We start from the raw sequence: 23,210 nt of genomic DNA on the forward strand, positions 1-23,210 counted from the left end.
CTGTATATTTGCTTACTCGAAACACAGGATTCAGACAGCTGAGCAGAACGTTATAAGATGGATTTGAATTGACTCGGATTGCTGAAAGTGTTCAAAGGTGGTGTTAACTTGCAGTTCACCCAGTGCTTTTGACATGAAGGTGATAAACACACACCTTGCACAAATTTTCTATGTGGAAGGCAGCCATGGAGTGTTCATTCCTGGACCAGGAATACTTGGCTATTACAATGTTAATGATTTATCCTAATGTTACATTAGCTTTATGGATTATATACCTTCATGGAGGATTCATTTTCAGCTTCTGGAAAACCATCATCTTCAGCTCCTTTTCATCCATACTTCTGTGTATCCTGAATTTGTGCTTAGTTCTCATCCCTGTCATTTATTTATTTAGGGTCTCATCCTCCTTTTTTGCTACCATCTTCCAGTTTTCTGTTGTTTCTAATTTTATTTCTGTTTTCCTAAGTTTATCTTTGATTCACCAACTATGATGGGTGAAAAAATCATCCTCCTTAGGTGTTAATACTTGTAAACATGGGATTCCTAATTCTACCAAAAGTGAATCCAACATGAACTCAGAAATTTTAAATACCTTAGCAAACAAAGAATTCATGACTTCCTAGTGATCATGTGAATCTCATGAGAATATACTCTCCTGAATTCTTTCAGAATTGTATGTTTTACTAAGGTCAACTTTTTTGTATTTCACTTTCTATTTAAACATTTTTCTTAGATGTATAGACATGGTGCTTAAAGGTGTTTTTTCAGGTTTGCTATTCGCTTAGTTCAACCCTTTGCTGGCATGTCAGGGTTCTCAGCTGACACTTTAATCATGCCTGGCGGAGAGTGCCTTGGCTTATAATGTGGCCTGTGAACCGTACTGATTCCTCATGAATGCCCTCAGATGGAAAAAGTCCTCATTTTGTTGGTAGCCTGCAAACTGCAATACAAAAAAGTAGAGGAACTTGGATTATGAATAGGAAAGTTTCTTTGGTGTTTTGTTTTTGTGTTTTCTGTCTCCTGCAAAACTCTCAGGACTTTCTCTGAATTTTGGATATCCACCGTGAGACAGAGAGAAGACCGTAAACTGCTGAAATTCTAGTATTGCCACCACAACTCTGAGATTCCATTGTCCATGAGATAGTAGTGACAGTAATGATCTTTACTGAGCCCCTGCTGAGTGCATTGCACTGTTCTAAGCGCACACTTGAGAAAGTATGTCAGAAGCAAAAGACACATACCCTGCCCACAGAGAGCTTCCACTCTTCTGTTAATATCCCTTCCATAGCCTCGTGTGGGCAGGGAATGTGTCTGCCAATTCTGTCATATTGTATTATAAGGGAAGCAGCATGGCTCAGTGGAAAGAGCCCGGACTTGAGAGTCAGAGGACAAAGGTTCTAATCCCGGCTCTGCCACTTGTCTGCTGTGTGACCTTAGGCAAGCCACCTAACTACTCTGAGCCTGTTACCTTGTCTGTAAAATGGAAATTAAGACTGTGAGCCCCATGTGGGACAACCTGATTACCTTGTATCTACCCCAGTGCTTAGAACAGTTCTTGGCACATAGTAAACGCTTAACAAATACTGTAATTATTATTATTATTATTCTCCCAAGCATTTAATTCAGTGCTCGGCACACAGTAAGCACTCATTATGTACCACTGATCGACTGAGTCTCAGGCATCTAACAGTTCCCTCTCTCAAGTGCAACTCTGCTAAAATTGATCACTGGAAAACCATACCTATTTGGACTAAGAGGACCAGATTGGTTTTTACTCCCATAGGGAATGTGGATCCTGGCCACCTTGTTGCTTAACCACCAGAAGGAACAGATGACAAGGACTTATATTTTAAGGAAATGGTCAAACATGTGCTCCCTGTCCTTTGTGCAGAACAAACTTAAGCCTAGCTTGAGAAGAGATGGAATCCTAGAAATCTGACCAGGTCTTCACCCCAGTGTTGATTTTGCTATCTTCTTTCTAGCTCCTGGATCTTAAGCATTGATCCTGGTCCTTAAACTGAGTCTATGAGAAGCCCCAAGGGGCTCTGACCATCTCCTCTTGCCTCAGCCGTTTACTCAACAGTAATGTAATCCAGATATCAATGTATTTATTGAGCATCTACCATGTGCAGAGCACTGTACTAAGTGCTTATTATAAATTAATATAACCTTCCATCTTGGCTCCCTCTCCCACCCCACCCAGCCCCCAACCCCCAGATATAGTCTGCTGTTTCCTCTGTTCAATTTCAGTGTTTTCCTCTAAGTCTAGCTCTTCCTGTTTGGGATGGTAAAGACTCCGTCTGAGGTGTTTACAACCTAGACCACTTGGGAGTCAGTAAAGCTTAAAAAATGGCATCGCCAACTCAGAATGAATGTCTTGTTGTGCACAGCCTCTGTGGGAAACATTTTGAATATGAGATGCCTTCAACAGAACTAGCCTCGGCTAGAAATGACTCTTTTTAATTACGTTCTATTTCATTTCTTTGTCTTGTCGGCCTTATTTCAACTACAAGAGTCACTGTACTTGATGAGGTCCTTTTTTCAATTTGTATAGTAATTGCCTATTCGGATCACCTAAGTGGCGGGTTTTTGGCAGGATGGTGGCAAACATGCCAGACATCATTTTGCTGATAGCCTCCTGCACTGGAGGGCTTCCAAATTCCATCCATTAATGTGCCAGTGCATGGAATTCTGTGTTGGAAAAAAATACACCACCCTAAATCTACATGTTCATACCTTAAAGTACCTTTGCAGAGCACTGATTGATCAATTCCAGGTCAGAGAGGCAGAAGGACAGGTTGTGTTGGTGCATAGCCTGAGAAAATGAAAGCACCTGTTAACATAATAGCGTTCATCAAGGCAATGGGCTTTCCTTGCAACCTCCAGTAAACATCTGCTTTCTGTCACTAATTCGAAAGCACTCGGACTTTTCCATCAGTAAAAGAGAAATATCTGCCAGGTTAGAAAAACCTGTGGTTTTGAAAGACCTGCTTTTTGCTTAAATTCCCCGTGTTGGGCCTTATGTAATCTGAATGGTTCTGACTGCAGTGTAAACTAGCGTGAGTTTTTCAAGGGCTGATGGACACATTTTCTCTTCCTTTTGGTCTGGGATAGGAACACTGACATTTACTTGCCAGTGATTTGCTTTGGATTATTTGGTTTTTTTCTCCCATTGGCATCAAGAATATTAGATGTCAAAGGAGGATTGTTGTAGTAAATTGGGATTTACAGAAGAAGAAAAAGAGGGCAGCCTCTGTTTGGCCTGAAAGTGCAGAATTACAACTAATGGCATCAACTGGGCAAATGCCCGCAGGTCAGTGATTCTATGGTCTCCAGAGCAGCAGCTCAGTGAAAGCCAGGCAATTAAAGCCATTACATTGGTCTTTTCTGAACCAACAGAGGCACCAGGAAAGTCTTGGAAGAAGCCAACAATTCACTGCAGCTTTGGGAAGATGTAAGTGTCTAGCAGGTCACACATTAACATGTGTGGCTTTAGAGTCAGTCAGCCAGTCAATTGTATTTATTGAGCGCTTACTGTGTGCAGAGCACTGTACTAAGCCCTTCATACAATACAGTACAACAGGCACACTCCCTACATAAACAGCCTCCTGTCATTATTAACAGTCCAGCAAATTCATGGATAGATTCCTACAGCTCTTTAATTGTGACCAAAAAACATGGGCATAAGAATTCTGCTCACTAAGCAGTGTGGCCAGAGGAAGTGTGGCCTAATGGAAAGACCAAGGGATGAGGAATCAGGAGACCTATGTTTTACTCCCAGCTCTGCCACTGATCCAATGTGGGGACTTCGAGCAAGAAAGTTAATCTTTCTGGGCCTCTGTTTCTACTTCTTGAAAATGGAGCGAAGATTAGCTGCTCACTCTCCCTCTGTCTTAGATCGTAGGCTTTGTGTGGGAAAGAAACTGTGTCTGATCTGTCTATCTTGCCTCTACTCCAGTGTCAAGTGCTTCATGTATATTAATTATTTTGCTAATAATGATAATAATAATAACAATAATATGGTTACACTATATGGGTAGAGGAAGACATAAGGAACCAAGAGAAGACTAACATGCCACCAGGCAGACAGTGACACCAATGTTGTATAAAGTTTTAGTCAAACGAAACATATCAACAGAACCGTGGTGATCGGTTTATGTATGGGATTGTGAGAAATCCATGATAGGTGCCATTCATTTCGTTAGGTTCTTTCAGATGTATAACCTGAATCTTTCCTGTTGTAATTCAAGTCCAGTACATTTCATTGTGTTTTGGAAAATGTGTCTGCTGAAGGTTGACCACTTGCCAGTTGTCAGCTGCCCTGTCTTCTATTTTTTAAATAGTATTTAAGGGTTTATTATGTGTCAAACACTGTACTAAGCAATGGGGTAGATACACTGCACTCAGGTCAGACACTTTGGGCTCACAATTGAAGAGGAAGGGTGAACAGGTATTGAATCCCCATTTTTACAGAATAGGAAACTGAGACACAGGGAAATTAAGTGACTTGCCCAAGGTATCACAGAAGGGCTGGGGTTTGAACTCAGGTCGTTTGACTCCCAGGATCCTGGTCTTTCTACTAGGCCTCCCTGCTGTCTGTCCCCTCTTCGGGATGAATACTTGGCCTAGTGGATAGAGCATGGGCCTGAGACTCAGAAGGACCTGGGTTCTAATCCCGGGTCCACCACTTATCTGCTGTGTGACCTTGGGCAAGTCACTCAACTTCTCTGTGCCTCAGTTACCACATCTGTAAAATGGGGATTGAGACTGTGTCCAAACACCTTTGCTAGTGTCCATCCCAACGCTTAGTACAGTGCCTGGTACATAGTGCGCGCTTAACAAATATCACAATTATCATTTTAATATGGCACCAGATGTCATTATGTGTAGTATTTTAATTTTTAACCCCCAGCCTCCCTTCACCTTGCCTCCACCAAAATAGCAGTATTGAGTTCATTCATTCATTCATTCAATCGTATTTATTGAGCGCTTACTGTGTGCAGAGCACTGTACTAAGCACTTGGGAAGTACAAGTTGGCAACATTGGACCCAGCACCCAGACGCACAGAGACCTGAAGGCTCCAGGACAAGTGGGTGGGTTGGACAAGAACACCCCCAGAGAAAAACAGTCCAGGTCAGGAGTGGGTTGGGAGGTGGGGCACTCAGGAGTAGCTCTGTAAAATTCCATGGACAGTATCACTACGTTGAGCTTCATGCCCAGTGTAATGGATGTGATGTCATGTGTGTCGCTAAGTCGGTCATTCTTAAGTACTGCCAGTGGCCACCCTGATTCTCGGTTTAAAGAAGAGAAGGTTGGCAAGAGACTTTGCAATTTCCTTCGAGTATATGATGGGCTGTTCATCCAAATCCCTTTGCTTTATCTTTACAGATCCTCTTTTCTAATTTTTTCTTCCTTTTTGCTGCTCTTTTGTACCGTCTGCACAACCTTCTAAAGTTGCAGAGCCTAATAAAGTTGAGATAGCTTTGTTAAGAAATTGTGTGAATGGAGGTTTTAATCAAGGCCTGAGGTCACCTTAAAATACGTCAAGGTAGACAGTAGCTTCCTTATCATTTTTGTGATGAATGCAAAATATATTTGAAGAGCTTTGACTGCAGCTCATGTGATTTGCAGGTCAAAAAGTTCTAACTTCAGTTGGACTATTGCAAATGTGAGATGGCAGAGTGGATTTCGGGTACAACGTATAGAGATTATCTCCTTAAGCTCCTCTAATATTGTCCTCCTGGATGTGAAGTAAAACTGATTATAGACTGGCTTCACAATCCTCAGAAAAATGCATCACTGATTTTGTTATTTGTTGTTATCTTTTACCTATACTAAGTGGTCCATGGTACATAAAATTATTTTGTCGCAAATCTATTCACCAAGAATGCATAGTAGGAGATGGTGTTTGAACAATATGGGGGAAGGGTACCATTTTCAATTTGGTGGCCTGGTTTCTGTCATTTTCTTTTATCCCCATGAATTTTTGTAGCCAATCTTTACATATTTCTTTTATCCTAGTGATAGTGAAGCAGGTATTTTGATCTGGGTGAATTTGTTGTATACTAAGTCCCATAGGCAGAAATGACCCATTGCTTACCCATGTTGCCATGGCTTCCTGGAGAAAATGCTGGAAGAGAGATGCATCTTCCCACTGCCTTCAGTATCGGAGAGTGCTGCAGTTGGACTGAGGGTTCCAAGCCTGGTTCATTCAGTGCTATTTATTGTTTACTGTGTGCAGAGCACCGTACCAAGTGTTTGGGAGAGTACAATATAGTAGGTAGACACAATTCCATGCCCTCAAGGATCTTACAATCTAGCAAGGGAGACAAAGTAAGGAAAGAAAGAAATCAAGTATAAATGTATGTACATAAGTGCCATGGAGGCAGGGAGGTGGGTGGAGAACTCAAAGTGCTTGGGGGTTTGGACATAAGTGCATTGGTGACACAGTAGGGTGGGAAATAGAATAAGGAAATGAGAGTTTAGTCAAGGAAGGAGAAATGATTTTAGTAGGAAATTGAAGGTGGAGAGAGTGGTGGTCTGGCGGTTATGAAGGGGGAAGGAGCCCCAGGCATGAGGGAGGGTTTGTGCAAAGGACTCAGAATTCGCTTTTTGGTAGTGTTCGAATTGGAGACAGCAAATAAAGACCCAATTTGAACTGGACATGACCGAAAAAAAATCCTTGTGGTTCAGTGGGAACATTGGAAATTGAAAAATATTTTGAAATCCATTTTGATTTAAAAATGGGATTTCCTCCTTTCAAGCCCAAAGCGGAAGGCCTGGAGTCTCTGCTCCTTGTCCCCCCAGAAAGCTGTTACTCTCCTTTTTGCACTTTTGTATCCATAAATATCATTGGGATTAGTTTGGGGCACAGCATTTACTGCAAGACTCTTCACGTAGTGGTGCTCCAGAATGTTGCAGTGTGACTGATAAATAAAATAGTAATTCACGTGTACACACACACACACACACACACACACACACACACACACACCACACACCCCCTCCCCCCCACCCCCATTCAGTCTTTGCATTTTGTCTGTGCTTGGTGTTTATCTTGGTATTGTCAGAAGATTTGAAAGCCCTTGAATGAGCAGACTCTTCAGGTCTGTGTTGTGCTGGACAGGGCTCAGTGATGAAATACCAAGCGGTATGTGAAACTCTCTGGGAAGAAATGTCTTTGTGTACAGATGGGGTGGAAAAACTTCATAGGGCAGACCAGGAGATACTGCTGCTGACTCTACAAGCCTCATTTTCCCAGAGAAGATGCAGCCTGTCAGGGGCCCTTTTTCTTGTTTTCTTTATGGTGTAAAAATGACAGTAGATACAGTTGGGAGTTAAAAAAAAAACTTGAGAGTTGGATGTGCTAACAATCAATCTGGGGTGCTTAATTGAGTACCCACTGAGTGCTAGGTGCAGTACTAAGCACCTGGGGAAGTACAGTAGTAGTAAGCACTCATTCCCTATGCTCAAGGAGTTTACAGTCTTACAATTAAATGGGTGACTTAAGTGATACTTAAGAGAAGTGGCAGGTTGATATCTGCTTGACCTGATGGACAAGCTCAGTATTATAAATGATTGAAAGAATTTCCAAGGGAAGATAGAAGATGTACAGGAGAGTGCCAATGACAGAGTATTTTGCTGGATTGGTTTTATGAGCAGGTTCTGGGGGTAAAGGCCAAGTCTGGAAATGAGGCCCCTGGGGTTACATGAACTCTTTACTTGTGTCTAAGCTGGAACATTCTCTTCTCCCTCCCCTCCACTTTCCCTCCATGTTCCTTTAATAATATCATTATTATTATTGTACTTTGTTAAGTGCTTAGTATGTGCCAAGCACTGATCTAAGCACTGGGATAGATAAAAGTTGGTCAGGTTGGACTCATTCCCTGTCCCACATACGGCTCACACTATGAATCCCCGTTTTACAGATGAGGTTACTGAGGCCCAGAGAAATGAAGTGACTTGCCCAAAGTCACACAGGAGATGTGGCAGAGCCAGGATTAGAACCCATGACCTTCTCACTTCCAGGCCCATGCTCTTAAGTTTGCTGCTCCTCTCTCCACCCATTCCTTCTCACACGGACAAACCAAAAACTAAATAGGTGCCGTTCATTTGGAGTTCGATTTTGATTTTGCTCTGGACCAGTGGGGTGAGAAAATAGATTCCCAGCCCGCATTTGTGATTTCTTGTGATTTGAATGGAAATGAAAGGAAATTAACTTCTTCTAAGGTCTCCAGGAAATGGAGTTACTGGAGTAGAAAACAATTAAGGGGGAGGTCTCTTGCTGTCTTGTTAGGTGGAGAAAGCAGTAAAATCGGTGTTTATAGCAAGGAAGGCAACATTTAAAAAATTTCAGAGGGTCATATTGCAAGTGGCAGAGGGATGCAGTAACAATAATGATAGAATTTGGTCAGCGTTGACGATAATAATAATGGTATTTGTTAAGTATTTACTACGTGCCAAGCACTGTTCTAAGCACTGGTATAAATGAAAGATAATTAGGTCAGACACAGTCCCTATTCCACACTAGGCTCCCAGTCTCTGAGAGGGAGGTTATCCCCATTTTACAGATGAGGAAAATGAGGGACAGACAAGTGAAGTGACTTACCAACCCAACAGGAAAGTGGCAAAATAGAAACTAGAACCCAAATCTCCTTACTTCCAGGCCAGTGCTCTTCCCACTAGGCCAAGCAGGAGTTCTAGAAATAGGTCTCCCAAACTGTACACTGTTTCCTGTGGTTTTAGCGGCAACTTTTATCATTTGAGGAGTTGTGTGGCTATCTCTTTTATTACTCTCTTTAGTCATGAATTATGTGTTAAATGCTTTGATCTGTATACATCAAAGTCATCTTGGGGTTAAATTCAGATAGAGACATGCTTTGCCAGAGGCTACTCCTCATAACAAAAAGTGATTCTTGCTTCTAATGAACGAGAGTCTAAACCTAGTTCCGCTGGGTGACCCTGGGCAAATCACTCAACTCGCCCATGCCTCAGTTTTTTCTCTTTGTTGACATGTTGACATTACAACTGGATCAGTAACTGAGTGGCGCATGAATACTGAGATGGCACTAGACTCTAAGTTACCTGAGGGCAGGGATCGTGTCTATCAGCTCAGTTGAACTTTCCCAATTGCTTAGTACAGTACTTTGCACACTGTAAGCACTCAATAGGTACCATTTATTGTTGGCTGTGGAGTTGACAAGACCAGAATTCTAGGCGGGGATTAATCAAGGAATCCCTCATGTAGGAGAAAATTTGAAGAGAGAAGGCATTCCAGATGAGAGGAATTGTCTGTGCAGTTGGTCAGAGGTGGAAGAGGGGAGTGGAGGGAGTAGTTTAGAAGGTTTATTTGGGAGGAGTGGAGAGAATGTGCAGGGGTGTAGCTGGAGAGGTTGGGGGATAGCAGATGGAGAGGCTTTGAAACCAATGGTTGGGAGCATATGTCTTACTCAAGAACAGTGGAGAAGCCACTGGAGACTTTCAAAGACAGGAAAAATGTGCTCTGGAGATTCAATCAATCAATCAGTCATATTTATTGAGCGTTTACTGTGTGCAGAGCACTGTACTATCAGAAAGATGGTCAGCGCTTTGTTCAGTGTTCTTCACACAGTAGGCATTTCAGTCGATCCATCAGTAGTGTTCATTGAGGGCTACTCTGCAGAACCCTTGGGAAAGTACAATAGAGTTAGCAGACATGATTCTTGCCTTCAAGGAGTTTACAATCTAGTGGATATTATTTAGCAATTGATTTATCATGCAGGCGAATATGGCCAGAACTCTATAATCACTTCCATTCCCTGCCTTCATGTGAAGATGCCAAAGCTAGTGAAGAAACACAAAGGTAGTAGCAGCATTACAGCAGGAGTGGAAGCCAAAGGTAAGGGTAATCCACAGACTCCTTGGCCGTGTTTATTGCTTATGCATCTCCAAAGTAGGCTGGTACAAATTACATTTGATTCCTCCCTTAAACAAACCTATTCTCCCATTCCGTCTGTTCCCATTAGGCCTCTGACATCTCAGAGAGCACTCCCACAGAAGAAATCAACTCATACGTCTTGGTCCCAGGTCATGGCCTCATTATCCTAGAACAGTTACATTTCCAAGAAGGAGGCCAATCACAGTACCAGTTTTTTTAAGAGTCGTTCTATCTGACTGGAAGACCAGTTTAGGTGACCCACTTTCTACATAGTAGCCACCCAGAAGGCCATTTTCTAGGTTAAAACTCCTTTCCACTTACCATTCACCCATGAGAGCTTGAACCATTTTGACTTAGGGATCCTTGGGATCAGAAAGAATAGGTCTGATCTAAAAAGATTTGGGTCTCTCATCTATCAATCAATCAATCAGTGGCATTTATTGAGCGCTTACTATGTGCAGAGCACCGTACTAAGCACTTGGGAGAGAACAATACAACAGAAATAGCAGACACATTCCCTGCCCATAATGAGCTTACAGTCTAGAGGAAGAGACAGACATTAATGTGAATAAATAATTTATAGTATATAATTCAAAGCTATGTACATGGGGAAAAGTGCTTCCAGACAGGACGACAGAAATTGGTGGCTTTGCAAAGAGAGAATTGGCCCTACTGTTTCAAGGCTACAGAAAATAGAGCAGGACTTTGGTACTCCCTTATTTGGACAGGATTGTTTTTGATGCCTCTCTTGACGCCTTTGGCACAAGTCAATCTGTGACCTAGAGAGTTTTCCTTTATCTTTGTAAGAAGCAGGCAGTATAGTTCTGCTGAGGTTTGAGGAAAGCCAAGCAGTAGGAAAGCTGACCACTCTAAATCAGATTTCCCTGCTGCACTCGCTTGCTAATAAGGCTTTCTTATCACAGTCTTAAAAACACACACAAGGAGAAAACTCTCAAACACTCTCCCAGCTGCTTTAGCTTGATTACTCTTCCCAGGGCTGGGCTTCTTGCTTAATTTTTCTGGACTGGAGCCATCTTGGCCCCGGCTCCCCCCGAGCTTTGGATTTGAATAATTTGGGGCCAAGAGAGTGCAAACCTCGGGAACGGCTTGTTCCACATAAGAACCTCATTGGCATCGAATGAGACCTGCTGTCCGGCTGGCAGGAAGTCTCCTCTGCAGTTGTCTCCTGCCCTAGCAGGAAGTGAGAGAGAACAGCTCGGATGCCACCTCCTTGAATGTCTGTCAAGGTGATTACCAGAAAAGCAGCATGGCTAAGTAGATAAAACATGGGTCTGGAAGACAGAAGGACCTGGGTTCTAATCCCAGCTTCACCACTTGTCTGCTATGTGACCTTGAGCAAGCCACTTCACTTCTCTGGGCCTCACTCACCTTCTCTGTAAAATGGGAATTAAGACTGTGAGTCTCATATGGGTCAGGGACTGTGTCCAACCCCATTTCCTCGCATCCACCCCACTGCTTAGTTCAGTGCCTGGCACACAGTAAGCACTTAACAAATGCCACAGTTATTACCAAATTCTGCTCACGCTATTTCAACCCACTCCAAATTTCAATACCTTCTATTAGATTACTGCATCTGAGTCTCCTGAAATCATTGGGTCCTTTAGGCAAACCTAAGACACACAGTGGCTTGTTGGAAAGAGCATAAGACTGGCTCTTTTTGTTGTATTTGTGTTCACCCTGTACTAAGCCCTGGGGTATCCAGAAGGTAACCAGGCCAGACACAGTCCTTGTCCCAGGCAAGGCTAACAGTCTAGGAGGGAGAGCAGGGATTTTACAGATGAAGAAACGAGGGCACAGATAAGTGAAGAGTCTTGCCTAAGGTCACACGAAGTCAGGATGCAAACCTTGGTCCTCTGATTCCCAGGTCCCTGCTGTTTCCACTAAGCCATGCTGCATCTCTCACAAGTCACTTAACTGCTCTATGCCTCAGTTTCCTCATCTGCAGAGTGGGAATTCAAAACCTGTTCTCCCTCCTCTCTTGACTCTCCACGTGGGTCAAGGACTGGATCCGATCTGTCTCTCTCCCCCCCCAGCACTTAGTATAGTGTTTGGTACATAGCCTTAACAAATACCACTATTATCAGCATTAGTAGACGTACGTGTCCAGTAAGTATTTTCGATTGAAAGTTGTGTTCAGGGGGACCCAGGAGATTCTTGAAGTGGATTTTGTGAAGAGACCAGCTCAGCACAATCGTTTGCCAAGGGTGGGATTAATACACCCCTGCCTATTGTAGATACAACCAAAGATTCTGAACACTTCATAGTCAGATTTGATAAACAGTAGCAAGAGGTACGCAATTAAGGGCACAAGATAAAGCACATTAAACATTTAGCTTTGAGAGGAGAGAACATGAATAGATTACTCTATCCCAGCCTCCCTTGGAAAGGCATAAGTTACATATAGTAACTGTGGGGGAATAAAACTATGAAATAGTCATTCTAAAAATGAGCTCACAGAACCAGCGGCATCTTTAGATGCTTTTAATCTATAGTTCCTTTTCAAATTGCACATAAAATACAGAATGGAATTGTACATCTCAAAGTTAATAACATTTTGGTAAAGTCATGTTTCATCATGGAATATATTGTCTGAAAGAGGTTTTTTTTTTCCCCTCACTGCTTGAGCTAAAAATAAGCTTGTGAGACAGCAGTGTCCCGCAGGGACCAGGAGTTTGCCAAATCCAAATGTCAATTTTCATTGCGGCCTTTTTGTTTTATTGGCCATTCGCTATTCATACCGCTGCTGATTGGTTGGGCTTCTTGGGGTAGGAGGGGGACCATCCAGTGATTGCATGTGCTGGCCCTGGTTCCCTGTGGACTTCTGCATCAGGGGCCCTTCATCTGAACCACCTGCCTTCTCGGGTCATTGCCTCCCTACACCGACCCTTTAGAAAGAATGTCTGAGGTTTGACAAAGAAAGCCAGAGAGCTGCAAAGAACCACCAGAGCCATCAGTTGATAGAACAAAGGTATTTATGGAGCGCTTACAGAGTGCAAAACACTGGACTAAAGTGCTTGAGAGAGAACAGAAGCAAAGTGCACATTCCCTGCCCTTAGGGAGCTGCCCATCTAATCAGGAATGAGGCCCTGGAGAGAATCACTTTAAATATGAGACATTTAAATGTAAGCTGGCAGCTTCAAAGGCACACAGGATGCCTCTGATCTCAAGGAATGGAAAACTGTGCATGCAAATGATGAGGATTTAAGACCAGAAGCAGCATGGCATAGTGGAGAGAGCACAGCCTGGGAGTCAAAAAGTCATGGGTTCTAATCCTGGCTTCGCCACTTGTCTGCTGTGTGGCCTTGTGCAAGTCAATTTACATCGCTGTTCCTCAGTTCCCTCAGCTGTAAAAAAATGGGGATTAAGACTGTGAGCCCAATGTGGGACAGGGACTGTGCCCAACCTGATTAACTTGTATCTACCCCAGTGCTTAGAACAGTGCTTGGCACATAGTAAGCGCTTAGCAAGTCCCACTGTTATTATTATTATTACCGGAGTCATCTCAGTGGGTGCAGGATGAGATTAACGAAACCACTCTATTTGTCTCATGAAAAGATCATGGGACTGAGGTTCAGGAGACCAAGGTTTTGTGGCACTAGGTCTGTCACTGACTTAAGGCAAGTTTTTTTTAACCGTGATAGGCCTCGGCTTCCTCATCTGTAAAATGGGGATGAAGTATTGGCTTTGCCTCCCTCTTAGACTGTGAGCTCCATGTGGAGGAGGGACGGTCTGATCTAATTTTCGTATTATTGCCTAGCATATCAATTCCTGATAATTAGGCTCTGCAGAACAACACTAATGGAGAGGTCCTGAGAAGGCAGGGCTGAGTGGGGCACACATTTCAAGAATTTCCACATCATCAAAATTCATTCCTTCATGTGGAAAAGGCCATTTCTGCTATCCCATACTCATGAGACCATTCACCTTTTCCCCAGAGGGTCCACCATCTTCAAGTAATGGGCTAAGTGGGCATTGTGGCTGCTACTCCCTGCACCCACAGTATTATTATTTTTATTTCATTTTACAATGTTAGTTAAGCGCTTACAGTGTGCCAGGAACTGTACTAAGAGGAGGAGCAGATACAAGTTAATCAGGTTGGGTACAGTCCATGCCTCACAGCTTTAAGCCCCATTTTACAGATGAGGTAACGGAGGCATGAAGGAGTTTAATAATAATAATGGCATTTATTAAGTGCTTACTATGTGCAAAGCACTGTTCTAAGCACTGGGGAGGTTACAAGGTGATCAGGTTGTCCCATGAGGGGCTCACAGTCTTAATCCCCATTTTACAGATGAGGTAACTGAGGCACAGAGAAGTTAAGTGACTTGCCCAAAGTCACACAGCTGACAATTGGCGGAGCAGGGATTTGAACCCATCACCTCTGACTCCCAAGCCCGTGTTCTTTCCACTGAGCCACGACTTGCCCAAGATCACACAGCAGACAGGGGTCAGAGCCGGGATTAGGGTTTTTCTGGGAGATGCCTAGAAAAACTGAAGACATTGAATTTGGGGGATTTGATCTTAAGTATGTGTTAACGGGCTGTTGGTTTGGGACCTTATGTAAGTTTGGGGTGGGGGGGGGGGGGTGGCGTTGGTGCCTGAGAATGTGTGTTTCTATGTATGAGAGGGAAGGAGGTGGGGAAATATGTGGCTTGCTACAATAGGGAACAAATGGGTACAGGACCAAATGCAAGGGCAGCATGGAGGAGCGGTGTGGCCTAGTAGATAGAGAACAGGCCTACTAGTCAGAAGGTTCTGGGTTCTAGTCCCTGTTCCGCCACTCGACTGCTCTGTGACCTTGGCCAAGTCACTTCACTTCTCTATGCCTCAGGTACCTCATCTGTAAATGGGGATTAAGACTGTGAGCCCCATGTGGGGCAGAGACTGTGTCCAACCTGATTTGTTTATGTTGATGTCTGTCTCCCCCCTCTAGACTGTAAGCTTGTTGTGGGAATGTGTCTGCTTATTGTTGAACTGTACTTTCCCAAGTGCTTAGTAATAATAATAATAATGATGGTATTTGTTAAGTGCTTACTATGTGCCAGGCACTGTTCTAAGCTCTGATCAATGTTCTAAGCACTAGTACAGTGCTCTGCACACAGTAAGCGCTCAATAAATATGACTGAATGAATGAATAGCTTGTGTCTTCCCTAGCACTTAGCACAGTACCTGGCACATAGTAAGTGCTTAACAAATACCCTAAAAAAAACAAAAGAGCCAGCTGCTTGCGTATCCTGATCAGTGAGAGGGTCAGGCTACTCAACTGCACAGTCTTCAGCTGAAATAAACAGTGCAAACAGTCTGTCTTGCCTTGTAATGGGTTGGCATACAAACGTCAGCACATGCTGAGAAAATCAAGGTTGTGGAGACAGCTGTTGTCCAACAGGAGGGTGGTTTTCCTGTGGCTGGCTTGGCATGGGCTGGGGACGTTGAGGGGAGGGATGTTGCCTCCATTGGCTAAGCTCAATTCTTGCCCCTTGAGTGACAAGGTGAATTTATTTACTTGGCTCACTGTTGTTGTTCTTTGTCATCTCTAGGAGCTTGTGGGGAGTAATCCTCCGCAAAGGAACTGGAAAGGAATTGCAATCGCTCTGCTTGTTATCCTGGTTATCTGCTCCCTGATTGTCACCTCCGTTATACTTCTCACACCAGGTATTTATCATCGTTTATTCGTTGAAAATCAAGTCCTGTAAGAAACGATAATTGCGCTTTATGTTTTTTCCAAATGATTGCCCGTTGTAGAGTGCATTCTTCCCAGGATCTGAGTGCCATTGTGCCACCTGTTCAAAAGATTATTTTATTTTATATAAACCTTCCATTTAAAACGTTTTCATTCACTTTTCTTCTGCTCAATGCCTTGCGAGCATTTGTACTATTATGTATTAAATGGCAGTGTTTTGGGATACAGAGATGGCTTTTGATGCTGGGGAGATCCAGAACTTTTGGTATTCTGGAAAATTTGTAGTAAGGACAATCTTAGAAATTTTGCATGTCACCTTATGTCACATGCCCTGAAATCAAGACAGTGGAACAAACCAATGAAGATACCAATGTGTCATTGGCAGATGCATCAGACCATCCTATCTCAGTTGACATATTCAAAGTCCTCCTCTCCTTAGGGAGTCACCAATTGGTCACCAAGTCCCGCTTTACTTTTAGGTTGCAAAAGGGGGAAGGGAGAAACCGAGATCTGGAATATTAAAGCAAAATGGTGGTGGGAAGCAAGTGGGTCAAATGGCCATTTGCAAGAGATTTCCCCCAAATAGTAATGACCAGAACATCCAGGCAGAGTCATTATGGGCCCCACTGACCAGCAGTTTGGTCAAAGTGGCCTCAAAGTCAGTACCACTCCACCTAAGTCTCAGCAATGAAGAAAAGGATGTTTAACGACAAGCAGTGGAGCCTGTTGGAGCACTTAGTACAGTGCTTTGCACACAGTAAGTGCTCAATAAATATGAATGAATGAAAGAGTATGGGACTGGAAGCAAGGAGATAGTCTTATCCCATTTCTGCCACTGGTCTGCTGGTGTCGGTCACTCAGCCTCTTTGGGCCTCAGTTTCCTCATCTGTAAAATGGACCCAGAGTAGACCCATCCGGCCTGTCATTGTCCAGCATCCACAGGGTTGAGGGAGTCCTCAAGAGCTGAGCAGGACAGAGCCCCTCCAGAGCCTTGAGATGCTGCAGCCGAGCTCTCTGTCCAGGCCCTCAGGGACAGCTGTTGTCTTGAAGATAAATGGCCACCTGTTTGCCAGTGAATGAATGAATGAAAAGTGGCAGAGCTGGGATTAGAACCCAAGTCCCCTGACTCCCAGACTGGAGCTCTTTTCACTAGGTCACGCCGTTTCTCTGTTATAATATTCTTCTTTGAGCACGCTTTCAGAGAGGGCTACCACATTTTAATGTCAATATTACTTACAGGCTCTCTCATTTCCAGATAATGCTGCAAAAGTTTACTGGCGGTAAAGCACTTCCCCTCTCCTCCCTCTGAATTATTTTGACTGACTTGTTTTGAGTGATTACAGCCCACTTCGATTGAGTGTAGAAAATTGCAGATCTATTTAGCATAAATGACGCCTTTAGTTTATGAGCATGAAGCTACTTTTGGTTCCTTCAAAGCCCTACTGAAGGCTCACCTCTTCCAAGGGGCTTTCCCAGACTAAGCTTCCCCTTTTCCTCAGCTCCCCCTCCCTTAATAATGATAATAATAATGGTATTTGTTAAGTGCTTAGTATGTTCCAAGCGCTGTTCTAAGCTTTGGGGAAGATATAAGGTAATCAAGTTGCCCCACATGGGGCTCACAGACTTAATTCCCATTTTACAGATGAGGTGACTGAGGCACAGAGAAGTTAAGCAACTTGCCCAAAGTCACACAGCTGATAAGCGGCGGAGTTGGGATTAGAACCCGTGACCTCTGACTCCCAAGCCTGGCTTCCCCAGCTCTACCTGCCCCACAGCACTTATGTATACATTTATCATTCTGTTTATGTTGATGCCTGTTTACTTGTTTTTATTTCTGTCTCCCCCCTTCTAGACTGTTAGTTGGGTGTGGGCAGGGATTGTCTGTCTTTATTGCTGAATTGTACTTTCCAAGCACTTAGTATAGTGCTTTGCACACAGTAAGCACTCAGTAAATTCGTATGAATGAATGAAAGTTCCAGTGGAGATGACCTGCTCACAGTCAGTCATGTGGGATCAGACTAATGGAAAGAGAGGTAGATTTGGGTTTGTGTTCAGGTCTGTTCCCCAGAAGAAGAGGATTTCCCATGCCTCCCTTTCTTCTTCCCACTCTCAGGAATGGTTAGGGAAGGAAAGGAACAAAAATTGCCGTCAGTAAATGGGGCAGAGAGAAGAGAAGAAAAGCCCCGAAAGAGCAGTCGATCAATCCGTCATTTGTATTTATTGAGTGCCTACTGTATGCAGAGCAATGTGCTAAGCATAAAGCAGAACTGGTAGACATGTTCCCTGCTTACAAGGGGTTTACAGTCTAGAGGAGAAGGCAGGCATTAATATAAATAAGCAAATTACAGATATGTACGTAAGTGCTGTGGGTCTGAGAGTGCGGTGAATATCAAGTGCTTAAAGGGTATAGATCCAAGTCTATAGGCTATATAGACTAGGGAGGGAGTGGGAGAAAAGATGGTTTAATTGAGGAGGACATTTTGGTGGAGCAGACTGGAAGGTAAGAATTAAATCAGGAAAAGATATGCTTCATAAGCCAAGGAATGAGAGTTTTCTGATTGGTGGCATTTTGAAAGCCCCTATTCCTGGGAGATGGGAACTTGTGTTCTAGTTCCTTCTCTGCCGTGTCCTGCTAGGTGACCTCAACCAAGTTGGCTAACATCTCCCTGCCTTAGTTTTATCATCTTTCAAATGGGAATAATATAGTACCTGCCTCTCCATACCTCACAGGGATGTTGTGACAATAAAGTGAGATAAATGATGGGAGCGCACTTTGGAAACATAAAAGCGCCATACAGATTCAAGGTATTATTTTTATCGATGCCATTTCATAGAGGAGCTAGGGAATTTGTTTTGTATTCTACTGCGCCAATGTCATTTTTCCACTACTATCTTTAAGATGTTTTTAATGCATTTATTTTTGAAGAAGAGATATGCTTCCAAAAGGACGATTATTCTTTTCTCCTTTGTAGTCTCGTCTTTATTTATGAAATCCAGGGAAATTCTCAAATGCAGGAGATAAAAGGCTAATGTGACATTGCTGAGGAGTTGTGAAAGTGCAGGTCAAGAAATGCTGAATGATTCTTCTGGGGGCACCAGGTGCTCAGCAGAGCCTGCTACACTGTATGCTTTAAGGAATCCATAACAGTATGGATTTAATTTTCTTTTTCCTGGCATTTTTCCTGGCACTTGCTGTGTGCCAGCCACCGTTATAAGCACTGGGGTATAGGCAAGATAATCAGGTTGGACACAGTCCCTGTTCCACATAGTGCTCTCACTCTTAATCCCCATTTTACAGATGAGGGAACTGAGGCACAGAGAAGTGAAGTGACTTACCCAAGGTCACACAGCGGGCAAGTGATGGAGCTGGGATTAGAACCCATATTCTTCTGACTCCTAGGCCTGTGCTGTGATTCCCAGGCTCATGCTGTATCCATTCATTCAATTGTATTTATTGAGTGCTTATACTGTATGCAAAACACTGTACTAAGCGCTTGGGAAAGTACAATACGACAACACTACACTCTCCCCCTTTTATACTGTTCTCCCCCTTTAAGACTGTGAGCCCACTGTTGGGTAGGGACTGTCTCTATATGTTGCCAACTTGTACTTCCCAAGCACTTAGTACAGTGTTTTGCATACAGTATAAGCACTCAATAAATACGATTGATGATGATGATGAACACTAGGCTGCTGCTTCTGGGCCTCCTCTGCTCCCTGCTACAGTTTCTGATCGAGCCAGGCTTGGGAGCCAGTTGAATTTCTGTCATAGTTTGTCTTTAACAATCCATGCTAGGTTTAACAAGCAAAAGATGAGAAAGTTGCTGAATCATTTGGAGAAGAGCATGCTGCATCCATCAGTCAATCAACTAGTTTTTATTGAGCGCTTATTGAGCACTTTATTGAGTGTCCTGTGCAGAGCACTGTACTAAGCACTTGGAAAAGTAATGAACAGAGTTGATGGACTTGTTCACTGTCCACAAGGAGCTTACTGCCTAGAGAAATCCCCTCCTCATGCTGCTGGAGATATTTCTCTACAGAAAAACCAGGCATAGTAATAATAATAATGGTATTTGTTCAAGTGCTTACTGTGTGCCAAGCACTATACCAAGTGCTAGAGGAGATACAAAATAAACAGGCTGGACACAGACCCTATCTCTTATGGGGCTCAGAGTCTTAAGTGCAAGGGAGAACAGGTGAAGAAGTGAAGTGACTTGCTCAAGGTCACAAAGCAACCAAGCAGCAGAGCCAGGATGATGATGATAATGATGGTATTTGTTATGCACTACTATGTGCCAAACACTGTTCTAAACACTGGGCCAGATACAAGGTAATCAGCTTGTCCCAAAAGGTGGCCACAGTCTGAGTCCCCATTTTATAGGTGAGGTAACAGGCACAGAGAAGTTAAGTGACTTGCCCAAGGTCACACAGCTGATAAGTGGTGGAGCCAGGATTAGAACCCACGATCTCCGACTCCCGTGCTCTTTCCACTAAGCCACACTGCTTCCCCTTCCCCAAAACATCCCCTAAGCATCCAGGTGCTTTTCCTCCTCCCATTCTCATCCTACCAAAAATAGCCCTTTGGTTTAGTTTCATCACTTTTCAAATGGAAATAATGTAATACCTGTGGCTCCCTTCATTAGCAAGCATTCCTTAGCCCCAGCTGAGTGGCTTCTTTCATGTTTTTAGCTAGCACCTTGAACGAGTTGTCTACACGCGCTGCCTAGAATTCCTCAACAACAACTCTCTCCTCGACCCCCTCCAGTCTGGCTTCCGTCCCCTTCATTCCACGGAAACTGCGCTCTCAAAGGTCACCAATGACCTCCTGCTTGCCAAATCCAACGGCTCATACTCTGTCCTAATCCTCCTCGACCTCTCAGCTGCCTTTGACACTGTGGACCACCCCCTTCTCCTCAACACGTTATCTGACCTTGGCTTCACTGACTCCGTCCTCTCCTGGTTCTCCTCTTATCTCTCCGGTCGTTCTTTCTCAGTCTCTTTTGCAGGCTCCTCCTCCCCCTCCCATCCTCTTACTGTGGGGGTTCCCCAAGGTTCAGTGCTTGGTCCCCTTCTGTTCTCAATCTACACTCACTCCCTTGGTGACCTCATTCGCTCCCACGGCTTCAACTATCATCTCTACGCTGATGACACCCAGATCTACATCTCTGCCCCTGCTCTCTCCCCCTCCCTCCAGGCTCGCATCTCCTCCTGCCTTCAGGACATCTCCATCTGGATGTCCGCCCACCACCTAAAGCTCAACATGTCGAAGACTGAGCTCCTTGTCTTCCCTCCCAAACCTTGTCCTCTCCCTAACTTTCCCATCTCTGTTGACGGCACTACCATCCTTCCCGTCTCACAAGCCCGCAACCTTGGTGTCATCCTCGACTCCGCTCTCTCATTCACCCCTCACATCCAAGCCGTCACCAAAACCTGCCGGTCTCAGCTCCGCAACATTGCCAAGATCCGCCCTTTCCTCTCCATCCAAACTGCTACCCTGCTCATTCAAGCTCTCATCCTATCCCGTCTGGACTACTGCACTAGCCTTCTCTCTGATCTCCCATCCTCGTGTCTCTCTCCACTTCAATCCATACTTCATGCTGCTGCCCGGATTATCTTTGTCCAGAAACGCTCTGGACATATTACTCCCCTCCTCAAAAACCTCCAATGGCTACCGATCAATCTGCGCATCAAGCAGAAACTCCTCACCCTGGGCTTCAAGGCTCTCCATCACCTCGCCCCCTCCTACCTCACCTCCCTTCTCTCCTTCTACTGCCCAGCCCGCACCCTCCGCTCCTCCACCACTAATCTCCTCACTGTACCTCGCTCTCGCCTGTCCCGCCATCGACCCCCGGCCCACGTCATCCCCCGGGCCTGGAATGCCCTCCCTCTGCCCATCCGCCAAGCTAGCTCTCTTCCTCCCTTCAAGGCCCTGCTGAGAGCTCACCTCCTCCAGGAGGCCTTCCCAGACTGAGCCCCTTCTTTCCTCTCCCCTCGTCCCCCTCTCCATCCCCCCGTCTTACCTCCTTCCCTTCCCCACAGCACCTGTATATATGTATATATGGTTGTACATATTTATTACTCTATTTATTTATTTATTTATTTATTTTACTTGTACATTTCTATCCTACTTATTTTATTTTGTTGGTATGTTTGGTTCTGTTCTCTGTCTCCCCCTTTTAGACTGTGAGCCCACTGTTGGGTAGGGACTGTCTCTATGTGATGCCAATTTGTACTTCCCAAGCGCTTAGTACAGTGCTCTGCACATAGTAAGCGCTCAATAAATACGATTGATTGATTGATTGATTAAAGACTCTGTTTGAACGATCTGCTGCAAATACTGTACAGGTATTTATGACTGAGCAGAGGGGAGTTTGTTCCTTCTGAACTAGAAAAAGTTTCAATCGGGTTTCATGTGGGAGCTTGTCCTCCATTTACCCCACCCCCACCATTTCTATTACAATGTAACCCACCACAGCACTGTTAAGTGTGTGTCAGACCCATTCATTGCTCCAAGTGGGCTTTCTCTTGCGCACCTGAGCCACTTTGGGACTTCTGCAGTCCACAGTGGATTTTCATGAGACATCCTAAAGGCATGGGTGTCACTAGAGGTTTTACTATGTGTGTCCATTTTGAAAGGGTCATCATCAGGAGTTGGGGAAATTGACCCTGGGTTGATGCAGTGCACCTGTGTGTGTGTAATTATGGTATTTGTTAAGCACTTATTCTGTGTCACCCGCTGTTCTAAGCTCCGGGTTTATTCATCACGTCGGACACAGCTCGTGTTGCATTATAGGCCTCAAAATCTAAGTAGGAGGGAGGACAGGCACTGAATCATGATTTTACAGATGAGGAAACTCAGACACAGAGAAGTTAAGTGACTGGCCCTAGGTCACACAGCAAACAAGTGGCGGAGCCGGTATTAGAACCTCTAACCGGCTCACAGTCCCTCTAGACTGTGAGCCCATTGTTGGGTAGGGACCGTCTCTATATGTTGTCAACTTGTGCTTCCCAAGCGCTTAGTACAGTGATCTGCACACAGCGCTCAATAAATACAATTGAATGAATCAATGAATAATATCTAGGCCCGTGCTTTTTCTACTAGATCACGCTGCTCCTGAAGGTGTAAAGAAATCAGACCTCGTCCAGCTACTAGTCTGTGTAATGACCGTATCCGAGTGCTGGAGTTCCATTGTGTCGGGCAGTCTGTGTCTGAATGAGCAGAATTTGCAGGCCAATAAATATCTTTTTCTTTTATTCATTTGACTTATAAAGGTTAAATTCACAAAGCCACCTGTTTGGCTTTCTTGGACACATTTTCTCTATTTACAGAAATTGGCACCGGTAGGCATTATATAAAAATGAATAATCTCCCAAGGAATTTGTTATTCAGTGACCTTTGCAGTGGCTCTAATGGCCTGATTCTAAGACTTGGGGGTGGCTAGCTCAATCTGGTGGATCAACTCTCCATTCTCTTGAGAGTCACATCCATCACTCCTGCATAGTTTGTTAGCTTTGGTAAAAGTCATGTCTCCTGTAGAATCACAGAGCTGGAAAGGCCCTTCAGAGGTCATCTCAAGCATCCCCCTGTCTCC

At 44.1% G+C, this 23,210-nt stretch overlaps 1 protein-coding gene across 5 annotated transcripts in view; it reads left to right on the plus strand.

The window, feature by feature from the left end:
* Positions 1-23,210, plus strand: part of DPP6 (dipeptidyl peptidase like 6) — a 551,379-nt gene that overhangs the window by 362,190 nt on the left and 165,979 nt on the right. For all 5 annotated transcript variants that reach the window (XM_038755599.1, XM_038755601.1, XM_038755600.1 and 2 more), the window contains one exon: positions 15,476-15,590. In XM_038755599.1, the coding sequence (XP_038611527.1) occupies positions 15,476-15,590 (115 nt within the window). The remainder of the gene's footprint in view (positions 1-15,475; positions 15,591-23,210) is intronic.

Source organism: Tachyglossus aculeatus, chromosome 13 (genome assembly GCF_015852505.1).
Source record: "Tachyglossus aculeatus isolate mTacAcu1 chromosome 13, mTacAcu1.pri, whole genome shotgun sequence".
Taxonomy (NCBI): Eukaryota; Metazoa; Chordata; class Mammalia; order Monotremata; family Tachyglossidae; genus Tachyglossus; species Tachyglossus aculeatus.